Source organism: Torulaspora globosa, chromosome 8 (genome assembly GCF_014133895.1).
Source record: "Torulaspora globosa chromosome 8, complete sequence".
Lineage (NCBI taxonomy): Eukaryota > Fungi > Ascomycota > Saccharomycetes > Saccharomycetales > Saccharomycetaceae > Torulaspora > Torulaspora globosa.
The window spans coordinates 73,398-89,726 of record NC_050734.1 but is presented as its reverse complement, the minus strand read 5'-3'; the positions used below and the strand labels follow the sequence as shown (position 1 = coordinate 89,726).

General features: G+C 46.6%; 7 protein-coding genes across 7 annotated transcripts; 3 read left to right on the top strand and 4 right to left on the bottom strand.

The window, feature by feature from the left end:
* Nucleotides 1-45: 45 nt before the first annotated feature.
* CAT8 (DNA-binding transcription factor CAT8) lies at nt 46-3,999 on the bottom strand (the record flags this gene model as incomplete). The annotated part of the gene is made up of 1 exon (XM_037285458.1): nt 46-3,999. One exon carries the CDS (start codon nt 3,997-3,999, stop codon nt 46-48), a length of 3,954 nt encoding a protein of 1,317 aa, XP_037141354.1.
* A 490-nt stretch (nt 4,000-4,489) lies between these two features.
* GPI12 (N-acetylglucosaminylphosphatidylinositol deacetylase) lies at nt 4,490-5,314 on the top strand (the record flags this gene model as incomplete). The annotated part of the gene is made up of 1 exon (XM_037285457.1): nt 4,490-5,314. One exon carries the CDS (start codon nt 4,490-4,492, stop codon nt 5,312-5,314), a length of 825 nt encoding a protein of 274 aa, XP_037141353.1.
* Nucleotides 5,315-5,348: 34 nt separating this feature from the next.
* Nucleotides 5,349-7,001, bottom strand: AEP2 (Aep2p; the record flags this gene model as incomplete). The annotated part of the gene is made up of 1 exon (XM_037285456.1): nt 5,349-7,001. The coding sequence occupies one exon, from the start codon at nt 6,999-7,001 to the stop codon at nt 5,349-5,351; it is 1,653 nt and encodes a 550-aa protein (XP_037141352.1).
* Nucleotides 7,002-7,235: 234 nt separating this feature from the next.
* On the bottom strand, nt 7,236-8,114 carry INM2 (inositol monophosphate 1-phosphatase INM2; the record flags this gene model as incomplete). The annotated part of the gene is made up of 1 exon (XM_037285455.1): nt 7,236-8,114. The coding sequence occupies one exon, from the start codon at nt 8,112-8,114 to the stop codon at nt 7,236-7,238; it is 879 nt and encodes a 292-aa protein (XP_037141351.1).
* A 984-nt stretch (nt 8,115-9,098) lies between these two features.
* Nucleotides 9,099-10,760, top strand: FET4 (Fet4p; the record flags this gene model as incomplete). The annotated part of the gene is made up of 1 exon (XM_037285454.1): nt 9,099-10,760. One exon carries the CDS (start codon nt 9,099-9,101, stop codon nt 10,758-10,760), a length of 1,662 nt encoding a protein of 553 aa, XP_037141350.1.
* A 453-nt stretch (nt 10,761-11,213) lies between these two features.
* HG536_0H00500 (uncharacterized protein) lies at nt 11,214-13,370 on the top strand (the record flags this gene model as incomplete). Its single annotated transcript, XM_037285453.1, has 1 exon — nt 11,214-13,370. One exon carries the CDS (start codon nt 11,214-11,216, stop codon nt 13,368-13,370), a length of 2,157 nt encoding a protein of 718 aa, XP_037141349.1.
* A 284-nt stretch (nt 13,371-13,654) lies between these two features.
* On the bottom strand, nt 13,655-16,168 carry ARG81 (Arg81p; the record flags this gene model as incomplete). The annotated part of the gene is made up of 1 exon (XM_037285452.1): nt 13,655-16,168. One exon carries the CDS (start codon nt 16,166-16,168, stop codon nt 13,655-13,657), a length of 2,514 nt encoding a protein of 837 aa, XP_037141348.1.
* Nucleotides 16,169-16,329: the final 161 nt, after the last annotated feature.

Here is a 16,329-nt window from a genome sequence, read left to right as displayed (position 1 = left end):
GATCTGAAGGGAAAAGAGTAGAACGTGAACGATGAAAAGAGTCGATTATTTAGAGTTCTGCCAGTAGAACAAATTATTTAGATCTTGATCACGACTGGTGCGGTTTGCGGCCAGACCGCTGTCCTGTGCCGACGAGAAGGCCATATGGCGGCGTCTGGGACCTCTGCGAGAACCCAGCGTCAGCATCGGTTGGCCCGGGTCGTCGCCGTCGTGGAGACCAGTAGGAAGTTGGTCTACTTGGTGCGATTGAGCAGGAGTGAAATGGGAGCCATGTGCAGATCCTTGGCCGCTTCCCGTTCGTGTCATAGCAGTGGTAGGAGCTCTGCTGCCATTCGCCAGCTCTTCTTCATGGTGGATGGTGGAGTCCAAAATGATTCCACTGTTGTCAGAGTGGTGGCTGATGGTTTTGGAGGGGCTGTGGTGCATCTCCGGCGACCAGTCTAGTAGAGGGGCAAGTCCAAGCGACGCATCCACGGAGAAGTTGAATCCGGAAGCGCCGTTAATCGCAGTTGCACCAAAGTGACCGCTAGCAGCTGTGCCGAAGCCATCGTGGTACGCAGACGGGTTGCTGTTGTTGGATATATGAGGGACAGGGTGGTTTGTCGAAGGGACCAAGTCGTTTTGCTTTCTGAGCGGATTATTGCCATTGGAACCGAAGCCTGAACTCTGGTGATTGCTTGCCAGAAGCGCTAAATCGAGCTGCGAGCCCCCCGATGGAAAGTGCTCGTCTATCAGGAAGTTGGCATTGCTTGGGACTCTGAAGAGTCCGTCTAGCTCTAACTTGGAACCACTGTTCGGCATTTGGTGTTTAAGCTGAGTATCGTGAGCGGACTTGCCTGTGAACGGAGGTACAGACTTCTCCGGGTTTACTGGCTGTGGGACAGGTGCAAAAAGATTGCTGTTGGGCAGCGACAAATGGCCACCAAAAAATGCTGCTAGATCTGCGTCACTGAGAATGTTACTACTCAGCACGGGGTCTAGCTGAAGTGCTTCAGCTATCGCAGTTTGGGTCGCTACTGGAGCTGTGGTCTGATTTAACGACTTCGAATGCTGCAAACCAGTATGCTTTTCTGGCTCATCCTCAAGCTTGACTCTCTTCTCTTGCGGGCTGTCATCGCTTTTCGAACTCACTGGTGTCAAATTACTTGTTCTGATGATATCGGCTGTGCTGGGTCTAGAGTAGTCCTCAACATCTCCAGCACTCTTCCTCTTTTTGCTGACCTCTTGCTTACCTGAAGGAGTTCTCAACATTGGCTGGCCCATCAGCCTATTGTAGTAGTTGAGCTTCTTCTTGAGCAATTTGTCCAGTTTCTCCACTTTGATATTTGCAGGTTGCAGCAAGAGATTTATAGTCATATCCAAAAGCTTCAAACTATGCCAGGATATAATTCCGGGAATTTCCAATTTGCGATCCTCTTCTATACTTTTAACAACATCCAAAAGCAGCGCCTTGCTATCCAGGTATAGTGCCCCCCCTTTAATATATTCCAAAGATCCTCTGGCGCTTATCAGAGAATATACTGTCTTTTGGCGGGCCACGTTAATCGGAAGAGGTAGATAGATTGACTGGAGGGAATTCATAATACCGAGCATGGTGTTAGTGGCTTGTTGTAACAGGACATATGACGATGACGACCTAACAGCAAGTTCACTCTCAGTCTCATTTCGTTTATCTAGCTGAGCAGAATTCTCATCTTTCATTTCGCCATTACTGTCATCGTTTGATGATAAACGGGTAGTAGCAATGACAGGCAAATGAATCATACATTTTGCAAGGAAATAAAATAAGATCAATATCATGTTTTTCATTTGTCCATCTATTCCACTCTCCTGTTTTAATCTGTTAAACTCATCCATGTTAATGGTGCCATTTACGTCTATCTCGAATGTAAGCCCGTGTGGCAAGCCGCGCCTCCAATTGTCCAAAGCATTTTCATGTATCAATGCTGACTTTTTTGTAATCGATTCGGTCATCCCCCTCTTGAAAATCGTATCCAAAATATTACCTAGCACTTTGGCATATCTTATCATAGCCAAAGAAAATTGACTTACGTGGCCCTCTAACCGAATCATTTGCCCCGCAAGATTAACCTTTTTATTTTCATTGTCAGCGACAGGTAAAGCGCACTCAATCTCAAAATCCTTGATTAGCCGAGGAACTCCGAGTTGCAAAGCAGAAAACACATCCAGATAGTATATACCCCAAAACAGTACTCTTCTATCGCCTTGCTCCATCTTATTCATGGTTGATCCGGAGCCGCTCAAGACAGCACTGGGACAACGATGGAGCCGTAGCTGTTGGGCCATTGATACCACCCGACCTCGCAGCTCATAAACAGCTGATACATTACCTGTATTAAGGAAATAGAAAAGCAGCAATGATAAAAACTGTACTGACTGCAGTGAGGTGGTTAATACGCTGAAGTAAGCGTTCGAATAAATGAGAGATATTGCCCTGTGATAATACGAGATCAGTTTGATGCATTTGGAACTGGTATCTGTAATTTTATCCCTTTTTACCTTCATCAATAAACCCATCTGACACACCGTGAAAAGTATGCATGCAAAAATCTTGTAACTAATAATATTATTTCTTCTGGTAAAATTGTTGGAGCCATCTTGGAAGAGACCTGGCTGTGTTTCGACATCACTCTTTAACTTGTTATAATATGAAAAAAACTCCTGTCTATCCAGTATCGGAATATGAGGTGACCAGAACTCGAAGAAGAGCTCAACCAACTCATCAATTTCGGCTATTGACAATCCGAACGAAGATTCTTCATCTTTGTTCTCCTTGGTACCATCTTCGAGTATACGAAATTTGAGCGTTTCGCTGAAAAACTGCTCGAGATTATCAATTTCCCATAAATTGGTGGTTTTCAAACAATCCAATTGGTCCCATTTCAATAGCTGCGGTTCTGGTAAATTACTCTTCAAAGACGACAATAGCGAGACAGTGTAAAGACACTGTTTCGATGTGAACCCGTGAATTTGCATTATCCTCGCTAGCAATTGTGGCATGAAAAGTATTTCTTCCGTAGATCTAAGGACCGACAACGCTACTAGCGCGGCCAATTGGGTGCTTCTTTCTCTAGTGGCCATCGTAGTCAATGCCTTAACCGCCGGCAGTCCTGGAGCTTCGTCCTGCTCGAAGGAGACACACGTTGGATCATTTAAGCTGGTAGAGACCGGCTTCGAATGCAGTTTATCGCTGCAATGCAAACCATCGCACATATGCGTCTTACCTTGTTGCGAATCTTGTATCTTCTGGGTCTCAAAGCCATGATCTTCCTCCGTCGTTGCTTGATTTGAATCTCGCGCTCTGTTCAATAAAAAAAGATTCGTGGATGAAAGCCTGAGCTGACCCCCGTTGGCGCTTCTCAGTTCCTGCAACATCTGCTCGTCCGACTCCTGCGGCTTGCCATTCTGCTTACCCTTACCTGGTGAGCAATGCGAAACTAAATGTATCTGCTGCTCCTTAATATCACACAGGGCTACCAGTCTCCTATTTTCAGCTTCCAGCTCTCGAACCCTTTCCTCCAATGTCTCCGTATAACCTCGCGGAAATGCCCTTCTTGACAATTTATCGCTAATCTTGCACTCAAAGCCAACAGCAGCACATTGCGAACACTGTGGCCGCTTCCCATCACATCTCGTCTTCTTTGAGCGACACCTGTCGCAAGCCTGAGCTACTCGCAGATTCGAGTTCCCCATTGAACTCACGCTCGTGAAGCTGCCTACCTCGGCAAGTTCAGTGTTGAGCCGTGGCAGCCGCTGCGAGGGAGTCTGCTCCAACACAACAGAGGGACTTTTCGCCTTTTTCGAACCCCGGATTGCTATCGCATTCTGCCCGTCTTCTACTCCTGCACTAGGCGATCGTGACATTGATGAGTTTTGGCTATTGCGTCCAGAAGCAAGCGAATTCAGTCCACCTAGCGCCTGCGAACCCATCGTACGTATAATCTTAGGACCATCATTGACAGTCTTTTCGCTTTTCATCAGAGGGATCTGTCACCTTGGAGTCAAAGAAGTTAAAAGAAAAAAAGAACCTAGCAAGCACAAACTTTCCGAAGGATGAATGATCTGCTACAAGTTTCACAACCTTGTTTAGCCATATGCCGTTTAGGTATCAGAGACCTTTCAAGTAGAAATTGGTTATGAACAGGCCACTTGCAACAGACCGTTTCGTTGTTGGGCCACCTGGCCGGCTGGACGGCTTAATTTCCGCATCCCGTGGCTCTGCAGGTCCCGCAAACTTGCAGTCCGAGCCCGCTGCCGAGGTCGGCGCCGGTATCCCGTTCGGACTGGGGAAGCCCTGTCCGGCCAACCATGGAAGGCGGACAAATGAAAGTTGTCCGTCTGGCTCCGGTGCATTTGGGACAGTCTTTGCAAAATGTACTGTGGAAATTGATGCTCTCCTCTATGTACATGGGCCTTGCGTGAAGACGATTCTGCAAGGGCATATAGCAGACGATTGAAGTCTTGACGAATGAATATCTCGGCTGCCTCGGTTAAAATTGTCAAGTTAATCTTGCTTGCATGGCTGCTCTTCGTGGTTTCTACCGCCAGAATTGCAGCTCGTAATAGCTTGCAATGGAGTCGTCACTTGAACGTTGCCACGGAGCAGGTAGACTCGATTACCTTGATTATTGCTCATCCTGATGACGAAGTGATGTTTTTCGCGCCTACTCTGCTGCAATTGGACCATCTGCTTCCGGAGAGTGTGCAGTTCAACTTCGTCTGTCTATCCAAAGGCGATGCGGATTCGCTGGGGCCGATCAGAGAACGTGAGCTGCGCAAGTCGGCTAGGCTGCTGATGGGTCGCAGCGGGCGCGGATTTGAAGTGTTTCAACACGATTTCCCTGATGGGTTCGACGAAACGTGGGACGTTCGTTCCGTGGCCTCGAGCATCGAGGACTCAGTATTTATAGATGGTCGTGCTCCGAGAACCGTCCTGGTGACCTTCGATGAACATGGAGTGTCGGGCCATCCAAACCATGTGGCATGTCATCGCGCTGTGAAACACATCGTGGCTCAGAGACCGGGCGTGCAGGCGTTGCTCCTCAAGTCTCATCATGGCAACATCGTCCTGAAATATTGCGGGTTTGTATACGACGTGTTGAAGTTGTATTTTGAAACGTTTCTGGAACGCTCCGATTCGGGCTTGTCCTTTGTAAACACATTCCCACAGTATCTTCTGGCATTTGCCTCGATGGCAAATGCTCACGAGTCCCAGCTGGTATGGTACCGGTATGGTTGGTGGAGTCTTTCGCGGTTCGTTTTCGTCAACGATCTGGAGGTTGTCGTGCAATAAAAGAGGGAATATAAACATAGCATATATACAAGACTCACCAAAGTCTACCCAGTAGCATATCTTCCTCTTCCATTGCATCGTATTGGGTCTGCAGCTCATCTCGTTTCGCGCCAATCCTTTTTTGTCGTAAGATGTATCTCTGACGCTGTCGCGTGAAGTATTGAATCAGCAGCTGCTGGTTTGCTCGATCAACATGCCATTCCTTTATGAACTGGAGAGGCTTGTGATAGTTTCCTTTCAATGCCATTGTTTTAAGCGCCAGTTTTTGATATTTTTGTAGCAGTCCCATCTCACTGGCTGACCTTTGGTAGCCCTGTCTCGCGTATAGAGATCCGAAGCATCTACTGATCACTTCCATGGCCTCTCTTCCATTATTGGTCGTTTGGAAGAGCTGGTACAGAAGTTCCAAGGTCCCATGATCGTAAGACATGTTCATGCTCTTTTCGTCGTGCCATTGCTTCATAATTTCCCAACTGGCGTGGCAAACCTGACCTTTTTTATCCTTGTGTTTATCCCAAGACTGAAAGCTCAGCTGTAGTAGCCTTCTCCAAAACAATTTCTCCAACTTAATTTCGGGGTATTGCTTGAGAAGTTGGTCGAGATATGCAAGTCCTTTGGACATGTCGCTTGCCTTTAAACAGAAAGATGAGACAATCGCTATCAGCGTTCCGGCCTCGGGTGCTACGGCGTTGTGCAGCTTGACAGATCCGCTCTGCGGTACGCCCCATTTGAGCTCAATAAACTGCTCAATCAGCTTTGCTTGGCCCATGTTAGCCAGCGAATAGATGATCGCTGAACTCAGCTCCGTCGAGTTTCTGCTTAGCCAGGCTTTGTCCTTCAATATCACGCTAATCACCTTTGAAAATGCTTGATTATTCCATGACTTGAATGTCTTTGGTTGCTTAAAGGTAGTACTGTTTTGCCCAAGCATCCTCTTGTCGCCCTGAACAGTGTCCCAAAACTTCACAACTGCCCCGCATCTCAGTTGCAGGAAGTGAATGATTGTCCAAACGTCGCCCGAGTGTAAAGTGGATTCTAAACCTTGCCGATCAAGAACGAACTGCAAGCACCGTTGTGCTTTTCCAAGCTGTGCTTCGTCTATGAAAGTCTTGATGAACAGATTTACATCATGCAGCTCCGATACCGTGAGTTTACCAGCAGGGTTTTGTAGCGCAAACTCACAGTAAATCTCGAACAGTCTGAATAAAATCTCAGTATGGACTGTATCGGGAACAATATTCGACAGTTTTGCCTCCAGATTTCTCTCCTTCAGTAGTCTATTGACGAGCATCGAGAACTCCGATTTACTGATCTCGTTATCATGAAAAAGCTTAGAGATAAAATGCTTATTCAAGTGGTCTTGAATCATTATGTCAATCAAACATCTTACATGTTGCCTCTTCCTTAAATCTGCACGCAGCTTATTGGTAGGAATGCTTTCTTTTCTGCGACTTCTGTATGAGATACGGGAGACTGCATGAAGATCTTCCAGCCTCGACAGCGTATCTCGTATAGTGGATGTTGCACCTACGGCAGTGGTCTCACTTGTCGAGGGAATGACACCGGCAGCATTATCCATCACATGCGAAATGCCTATCTTCATCGCTTCTGCTGCTGCATGATCCATCGCAAGCGTACTACTGAACGCCCTGAGGATCTTGGCAACACCATGGTTCTGTTTCAGCATAGATAACCACCTTTATCCATATGACTTGCTTCACAATCTGCTGCTATACCTGGTCGAGCTTTTCATTACGTCGATCCAGCATTTTTCAGTTCGAGCGGGATAGTGCTGAAAAAGTGTAAAATGCTGTGATATGTACAACTATGAACAATGGCTGGTCGAACCACCTAGCAGCTTCAACGCTTACTAGAACCAACCTCTATCTCACTTCCAATGCGCTGGTCATTTGACGCAACGTCAAAACTTCATTGTACCTTCCACATGTGACCAAAAGGCCTCTATGAACCACTTTTGTTCTTGGACGCTGCTGCCGCCTCTAACCGCGAAGTACGATCTGTTATCTAAGGGTATGTCCCACCGGTTCGGATTAGCATCAACCATTACTCCGCCAGTCTCATTCAAGATGCACCATCCGGCACATACGTCCCAGGCCCAGGGCCCCGCTTCCCAATATGCGTCTAGCATCCCATTGGCCACGTAGCACAGGTTCATAGCAGCGCTCCCGACGCTTCGGAACCCATGAATGTATCCACCTTTGTCGCTGAGCAAGTTCTTCAACGTCGCCATCTTGCAATCGAAGTTACCTTCTGGTCCTTCGGATCTCTCGGAACCACCCTCAAAGGCGACAACAGATTTCTGTAGCGTGAGTGCTCTGGGAGCAACGGTGACGGGCTCGCCGTTCAGATACGCACCGTTGCCCTTAGAAGCGTGGAATAACTGGTTCAAATGCGGATTGTACACAACGCCGACCACAGCTCTGCCGCCTTCAGCGAGTCCGAGCGAAGTGCAGCTATAAGGGTATCCGTGGATAAAATTCGTAGTCCCGTCAATGGGGTCTACGATAAACGTAGGCTTTTCGCCGATCTTGGTCTCCCCGACGACGTAGCTCTCCTCGCCAATAAAGTCGAAATCGGGGTATTTCTTGCTCAGCGCCTCATAGATGATGTTTTCGACCTTCTTGTCGACTACAGTAACTAGATCTACATTATTGGCCTTGTCCTCGTAGGAGTCGAACTTAGTGCCTGCCTGTCCCTTGATCAATGGGCCAACCTGCGTCGTCGCCAGTTCAACCAGCGTATTCTCAATCTCCTTTAGCTCCTCTCTCGATAGCGTCATGGTTCCCGGTTCATCCGGCACTGCTGGTCTCGATGGCTACAATGTGCTGGACTCTTATATGCCCTCCAAGGGGCGGTCTCCTTCGTGGCTTGTGACACTATTAATCTCAGCTTAATTGACCTGGGAGCGTTATATAGCGGCTACAGGCTAAAGCACTCAATGCCAATTCCAGCGGACGTTCAGCTCCATGATCTGTCCCTCCGTCATTGGAGCTGGCCGCTTGATGCGCCATCGATCGCAGATCCACATTAGCTAGACGCCTTCCTGGCAGCCGTTTGCCACAAAGAACGAACAAGGCCTGACGCAGGGTGTTGCGGGCTCCTCCCACATCAGCGATACACCAGAAGACCATTCGACCGCATATTCAGTGAACCCCGTATTGTACGGTCGTTCAAGCTGCTTCAGACAGCTTTACAAAGAATATTACTGTGCACCCAGAACGAGCGGTTTAGTTTGAAACGAGAAAGTGAACCATTCGAGAGCCCTGAGCAGGCGGTAAATGGCTCAAGAGGCCGTTGAATTGCTCAACGGCTCAAGACGAACCTCGGAGGCCTCCACAGCCACTCATACTGTGAGCTGATAGCCCAAATGCGGTAGCCAAGCAGGTATTGCTCGACCTACCATTCGTCGCTTTACAAGCTCAGTCGTTTAGCCGAGATTTTCGCTATACGTCGCTAAAATCTGTGCAGCGGTACGGGACTTTCTGTGAAAACGTCAAAAATTTGCCGACGTGTTCTCGCTCAGCGCTCTTGGCAACCAGCTTCGATCTCTCTACGGCCAAGGTGCATTGTTCCCGCGATAGAGAAGCTTTCAGAGGAGCCGAGTATTTCGAAGGACTCTCTGGGAATTCCAATGAAAATTGGAGTTGATCTTCGCAAGTTGCACCCATGTTTAATTGAGCTGAGGTTCGTCTCTTACATTTAAAGTGAGGTTTAGTGTTATTATGACTAATCAGCAGCTCGATGATGGCAGAGATTGCTGATTATGGGACGTATTGGAAAATTTTTTGGTAATCCGGGGTCAAGACCTGATGTACGCCAGCGGGCTCCTGTGATTGTACCGAATTTTGCGCTGGAAAGCGCAACCGGTAAGGCTTCGCACGAAGAACAAACTTCTTTAGTCTCGACGAGCGATGAGAGCAGTACGGAATACAGCACCGTGACGGTCGCTGATAATGGCTGGATCAGGACCAGCCATGGATTCACCGGCCTGCAGAAGGACCTTACAGATCGGATCTTGGATAATCTGGTCTGGATGGCAGGGACTGAATATGTATTCTTTACTATGTGGGCCATTTTGATCGTTTGGATCATTCTGGGCTGCGTGTACGGGGCCCCCAACGTTTGGCAAGTGGTTATGCAAGATGGCCAGTCGCTTCAATGCTACTTCTGGGATACGTTGTTGATGAGACAGCAGCTTATCAGTGCGCATGAACAGAAGGTGATTTGCGGTGTTGTGAGATCCAGAATTGCCGGTTTCAAGATGCTTGCTCGGAAATCAAGACTATGCCTGGATCAAAGACTGAAAGACAACGAAGTGACTGTGACTGATGCAGCCATTGATATCGATCTCAGTGGTAAACTCCCGGTCGAGAACTGGTACGATAGGCTGGCTAACTGGTTTAGTGTAATTATCGGTTCCCTGTACAGCATGATTGCCTTTTGGATCGGTATCATAATCTGGATAGTCTGCGGTGTTATTCCAAAGCCCGGAGACAATCAACCACCATACACAGGGGAGACTGCGGGGAGCAACCCCCGTTTGACGAAGTTTAGTAGTACTTGGCAGCTGTACATTAATAGTGCCACGGCTGTTGTTCTGTTAGTCAGTAGCATGTTTTTGCAGAACATTAGGGCAAGACATGACAAATTCATCTCAAAGTTCATCGTCAAGATCTTTGCCGCTGATAGAGAAATCGAGGAAAGGTTGAGAACTGATGCTGGCGACTTTGAAACGGGAAACCCAGCTACCACTGTTGTATCAGCTAAAAGGACTGAGGGCCAAAAAATCATCGATTTCTACGCTGATGTCGTCGGCACTGGTATTGGCGTCGTCATTGCCATTGGCGCCATAGTGGCATGGTTGTCTGTCGGCAAGGTGATGAATTGGAATGACAACTGGTGGTTGATTATCGGTACTTACACCGGGCTCGTTGGTTTCCTCGATGGCTTCGTTATTAGAGAAGTCTATTACAGGATTGTCACAGATGAGGAGCGCAATTACGAGATCGTCGCTCAGGATGACCTGGAGCTATTCGATGTGCTGGATATCAGCTGCCCTGAAGAATTCAATGGAAAACCGCCCAACGGTCAGAGGAAAGCACTCGATTTCAGAATCTCGACGTGGATCAACCGCTTGTGCTCAAGCCAATGGAGTGTTGTTTTCTCAATTGTCGTTATCATCGGGCTTATCATAGCGGCGTCTGCCCTTCATTGGACTACTACAGGGCAACTGCTAGCCAACACGCCTACAATGATCATTGAAGCGTTTTTCATGATCGTTCTGATCCAAGCGCATAATTGGGCTGATTGTCAGCGTAGAGTGGAGCTGACTGCACTTCTAGCTCGCAGACAAATCATTCTTCATCACCTCGACAGACGAGGTTGCAATCTCGGTCATAATACCGTCGTATCCAAGGGAGAATAGATAGGTTGGTTAATGGATTTTAATTGTTTTAATGATAGAATACTTAATGAACAAGCGCCATATTGGTTGAAACATCAGCACTCTCGCATTAAAAAAATGTGGACTCCTCACAGGCAGGCCAGATCATTTTAGTACAGTTGGCCATCGACGTGTCGTTTTTTCACGGCCCAAGGCTTTGATATAATCGCTTAACATAGCTCAAGAGGCTCACAAACGTCGCTGCACCCAGTAAATGCCTGCCAGGGAGACTGTCAATAAGCTAAAGAGCATCCCAGGCTTCTCTTGAACGATTCTTGAGCTCATCTGATCCCTCACGTGCTGCTGTTCTAAGCAGCATCTCCAAGTAGTTCTCTTCTTGAACAGAGGTTGCTACCTTAAGTTGATGCTCTTGTACTTAAAGGACCACTCAGATTACTTTTCGGTGGCTGGAAGAGATCAATCCTAGTGACAAGTATGGCATCCGATAAAGACGTTCGAAGAGCAGCTTTGCTAAGACGGTACTGCAAACTTCAAACTTCTCTTACAGAAGTATGTGAAGCATTGAAGGTGATTGACGAGAATGCTTTGACTTCGGAGGAAATCAGGGTATTATCAAACAATGATGATGATCTTGAACAAGTTATTGCAAAGAGCTCCGTCGTATCTTTAACCACTTATTTGAAGGAAACAGATTCTACTTCACGGGCTCTACAGTCTTACGAGTCGAAGAAGTTCAAGGAGGATGCGAAATGGTTCAATGGATTGGTAAACTATCCAGTAGTTTCTGATGCCGCTTTGGAGAACTTGGCTTTCCGGCACAAAAGCTCGACTAGTATGCATGCTCATGCAACGAAGATTGACATGGCTGTTGCTACAAATGAGAGACTGGAGTTCTTAGGCGATAGCTGGCTTGGTGCCTTGATCTCCTATATCCTTTACAAGAGATACCCGTATGCTAATGAGGGTGCTTTGTCCAAAATGCGTTCAGCAATTGTGAACAACGGAAATCTGAGCAAATGGTGCAAGAAAGTTGGGTTTGACCAAAGACTTCAGGCCAATATTCCTAGGATGGTTAATCATGTCAAAGACTGGACTTCAAAGTATCATGCGGATTGCTTTGAAGCCTATGTTGGTGCCCTTGTAGTTGACAGATATGCGGCGGAATTTGGTGGGATTGCTGAATGGCTTGAACAGCTATCAGGCGAGATATTTGAGCAAATGGGCTCTCAGATGGTTGCTGATCCAACAAATAAAAACGCCAAATATGAGTTATCGCAGCTTCTGTTGCAAAACAAAGCTGGAGCGCAGCTCGCGTACCACAGATTGAACTCGTCATCTCCATTTAAGGTTGAAGTGAGGCTCGGAGATATTTCCCTTGCTACTGGAGAGGGATCCAGCATCAAGGAGGCCGAACAAAGGGCTGCAATGAAGGCTTTGCTTGATACCACCAAGCTCAAAACCTATAGCTTGTATGAAATCGAGGACCGCTTGATCGAGCCTGCTAGAAAGAATGGGGAGCCAATCGCTCTTCTTGGTGACATCGATGAGCAAGCTTTACAACGTGAGCTGGAAGTGACTTCCAGCGATGAAAATCTGGTATCACCAAATGTACCTGAAGCAATTTCAGTGAATGCAGAAGCGACTGTACCTCCTAAGGTCCCTCAGCCTGCGCCTGCTCCTGAAGGTATATCACAGGCTCAAATGGATGAGATCGTGGAAATGCTCACTGGGAAATTGAAGGAAACAGTTTTGTCGACCGTTAAAGCAGCAATAAAAGATACTGGTCTACAACTTCGATCAACTGGTGATAAAGTAGATAAATCAGCCGCGCAGGCTGAAAAAGCTGGAGAGGTTTCAAAGTATGGTCAGATTGTACAAGATAGCCCTGCTCAGGCTAGAGAAATGCAAACGAAACCTTCTAATGGCGCACAGCGTCTTCCATTGAATCAGGCTCCTTTTGCCGCCCCTGCAAAGATTGATTCTCTTGCAAGCAGCATTCTGCCAAAACCTCAAGCATTGCCAAAACCTCAGGCAATGCCAAAACCTCAAGCAATGCCAACAACTCAGGCAATGCCAACAACTCAGGCAATGCCAACAACTCAGGCAATGCCAACAACTCAGGCAATGCCAACAACTCAGGCAATGCCAACAACTCAGGCAATGCCAACAACTCAGGCAATGCCAACAACTCAGGCAATGCCAACAACTCAACCGACATCTATACCTGTTTTACCATCTGCATCAAAACCCTCAATCGCCACTTCCTATGATGCTTTGAGATCTATATCAAAGCCGCCTTATCCCGGCCCCACTGCGCAAAGACCTACAGATGATCAGACTCTTCAACAAGCTCCAGGCGTTGAATCATTCCAAATAGACTCTTCTTGGAAACAAAGGCTCTATGCCTTTTTAGGTCCAAGAGGATGTAAACCATACTATAAGACAGAAGCAATAGGCTTGCAGACTTTTTTCTCTTCATGTATGATTGAGGGCTTCACGGTCGTTCTTGGGACCGGAACCGCTTCAAGTAAGAAGCAAGCTGAGCAAATAGCTGCTTATCGTGGATTACACAGCGAAGAACTCAAAGAATTTCTGGCAAATCCTTTGTCTTTTTCGGTCGCCAACAACTAAATGACTCTCACACCTTCTTACAAGGTTGTTTCATTTTTAAGTAAATAGCTACCAAGGCATTGTCAAGCCAGAGGGCTTCAACCTGCCTTCGCTAGTCTAACTGTAATCGTACATATGCTGCATTACGGTGCATTATGATGTGTTAGATCAAATTAATTGAAATTAGATGACAGCTGTGAAATTGAAGGCCCACACTTGGTACTACTCATTATTTCTGCGGCACTAAAATGGCTTAATCATCAGTCCTCTGAGATGAAGAAAATGGAACACTCAAAAAAGATCAATTAGGATAGCATGAGATTCACTTCCCAATCTTTATATACAGTGTACCAATCGTCCCCACCCTCTTTGTTCTTTCGACGTCTCCAGACTTCAAACATCACCTGTCGAGCGCCCCAGTATGACCCAATCCCATTTTGAGCAAGACCTGCAGCCCAGCTTTTGAACTCCTTCTGAGTCCTCAAGTCGGTGCTTCCGCAGCCGGCTATGAACCCCTGCCACATCAAGGGCACTATTCTAATACCTTTAAATGTTACTAATTCTCCTAAAGCTTTGAGATGAAGCAGAACCTCTTCCACGTATGTCTGTAAGTCGGACTCATTTAGCTCTCTAATCATCGTGAAGAAATAAATCAATAGGCCATTATAAAAGCTCATTGTGTGATGATAAACGCCCTTAACGGTGTCGTTAATGAACTCTTCAGAGTCTGCTTTTAAGAATTTCCATTCTGGTCGCCAGGTCATCAATCGGCTTTCGAGCTTTTGAAGTAAACGAATAAATTGCTGTGGGAGAGCAATGTGCCTGATTTTGTAATATTCTTTATGCTTTGCCAAATGTACGCAATCTGAGAATAGCAGTATCAGTGATTTAGGCAGAGCATACAAGTCGTCAGTACCCAATATACTGTAATCTGATTGTTTTGGATCTACCGAATAGTACGATTCCGAAACTACGTCCATGAATAGCGGCGTGTTGTCATCTTGTAGCCTATCAATCTTTGTTTTCTCGCATTCTTCAACAGATTGAATCTTTATCTTCCCGTCCATTTCATCCAGCAATTCCTTGTATCGAATTCTTTTGATAGGTTCAGTTTCCTCATCCTGCTCCGAATACTTGCTTAATGATCCGGGCTTATTATTGGCCGCCCTTTCATCGAAATTCTCAATATTCTGGACAGATTTTAGAGTGATCTCTTCTTCTCCTACCTTATCCAGACTTGTACTATCCTGAATAAGTTTCAAAAATGAGAAGATTTTGTGTAAAACTTTTGCTTTGTGCGAGAGCTTAGGCCTCATTCTCATTCTCGCCTTAACGAAGTCTTCACACATGGTTAGATGATGCTGACAGTCTCTCATTGTACCCCAGACAACATCTACAGAATTAATTGAAAGTAAAGCTGTCAAAACGTCCTTATAGCGTTCGTTTTCAGCTGTTTCTGCCAGACATAGTCTGAGGAAGCATGATGCTTGGCTTCTAAACTCTATTCCAAGCTTGATAAAATACTGAGAGCATTCTGAATCCCTGGCAAACTTGCTGCTCAAGTTGAAGCACGAAACAGCTAAAAGGGAATTGAGCAAGGAGTTTCTCGAATTCGAAGTAGTCCCCAGACCAGCGATTTCACCAAGTGCTTGCAAGGCTCTTGGAAAAAACAAAGTTTTCCATGGGTTAGTTGGTATTGCAACCACAGGCATTATATCTGCAACGTTCCGGAAGTAGTAATCGAGTAAAAATCTCGTCAGACCATGAACCACCAAACTTGTGGCCGGAGGGCCAACAAAATGCTTATTAGACGCCGCCTTGCCAAAGATATTTGGACCTGGCCAAGGGTTATCAATCGTCTCCATGGCAACTGAGGGCATCGTTGCTCCGAAAGCCGAGCAATCAATCATGATTTCTTCTTCCCCGCTCAGCCCATGAGTCTGACTCTCTGTGTGCTGGTCATAAGAGAGAGCAGAAGCTTCTGTATCTTTATCGATATCTAAGGAACGAACGGTTTGTGCTGAATTTTCGACTCTGTCGGAATCACTGACATTTGCAGCATTAAATTGACCTTCGATGCCGCCATTTTTACAAAAACCATAATCCATAGGTGTCGTTGTGGTGGTAGATGTAGAGGATAGCGGCAAAGTGGTCATGGGAAATCCTCGAAAGGCTGTCGCGGACGAAAGAACGTCATCTTCCAGTTCTTTCGATATCCATTCGTGACCAGTTGAGAATCTCAAAAGAAATGGATCATTCTCCAGAAAATCGAAAGCCCCCGTCTGTTCGATAGCCGTGTCCAATACTGTGGTGCTCTCGGACTTTGAGCTCTCCAGATGATTTGCTGCTCCCTTCGGCAAGCTGTCTCGCAGCTCAACAGCTGGTTCTGTACCTCTGAAGACTCCAAACTTCTTGATAAGCCAAGTCTTCCCATTTTCTATTTTCTCAGGTGGTGGCTTATGCAAAGCTGAGAGCTCTTCGTCCATGTCTTCATAGTATTTATATTCTTCTCCATATCTCACGAAGTCGATGTTTCGCCGTCGATATTGTTGCTCCTCATTAGTACTGTACGCCGGCGCAGTTGGCACCTGAATGCCGTACATGTCAAAGTTTATGCATTTCGTCCATCGCAGCTTTATGTCGTATCCGCCGCACTCCAGACCTGATTTCTCGCATCTCTCGCAGGCAGGTCGTCGAAGATCGCACTTGACCTTTCTTGATCGACATGTCCAGCATCCAGTGAACGTCTTGGCCCTTTTCCCCTTCACCTGGCCTCGTGAAGCTCGCCCAGCCAGCCTGTCAGGTTCCTCATCGCTCATGGTTGTCGAGTCTTATATCATGAAATCTCTCAGAGAGCTTGATTTTAATCTCATAAAGCTCTGAACAGTTCCTCTGAACGCCACAGGTATCCTCCTCGGTGCCTTATGGAGATTCTTTTCGAATGTGTCTTCTAAGAGCCATTTCATAGAAGTTCAAGAGA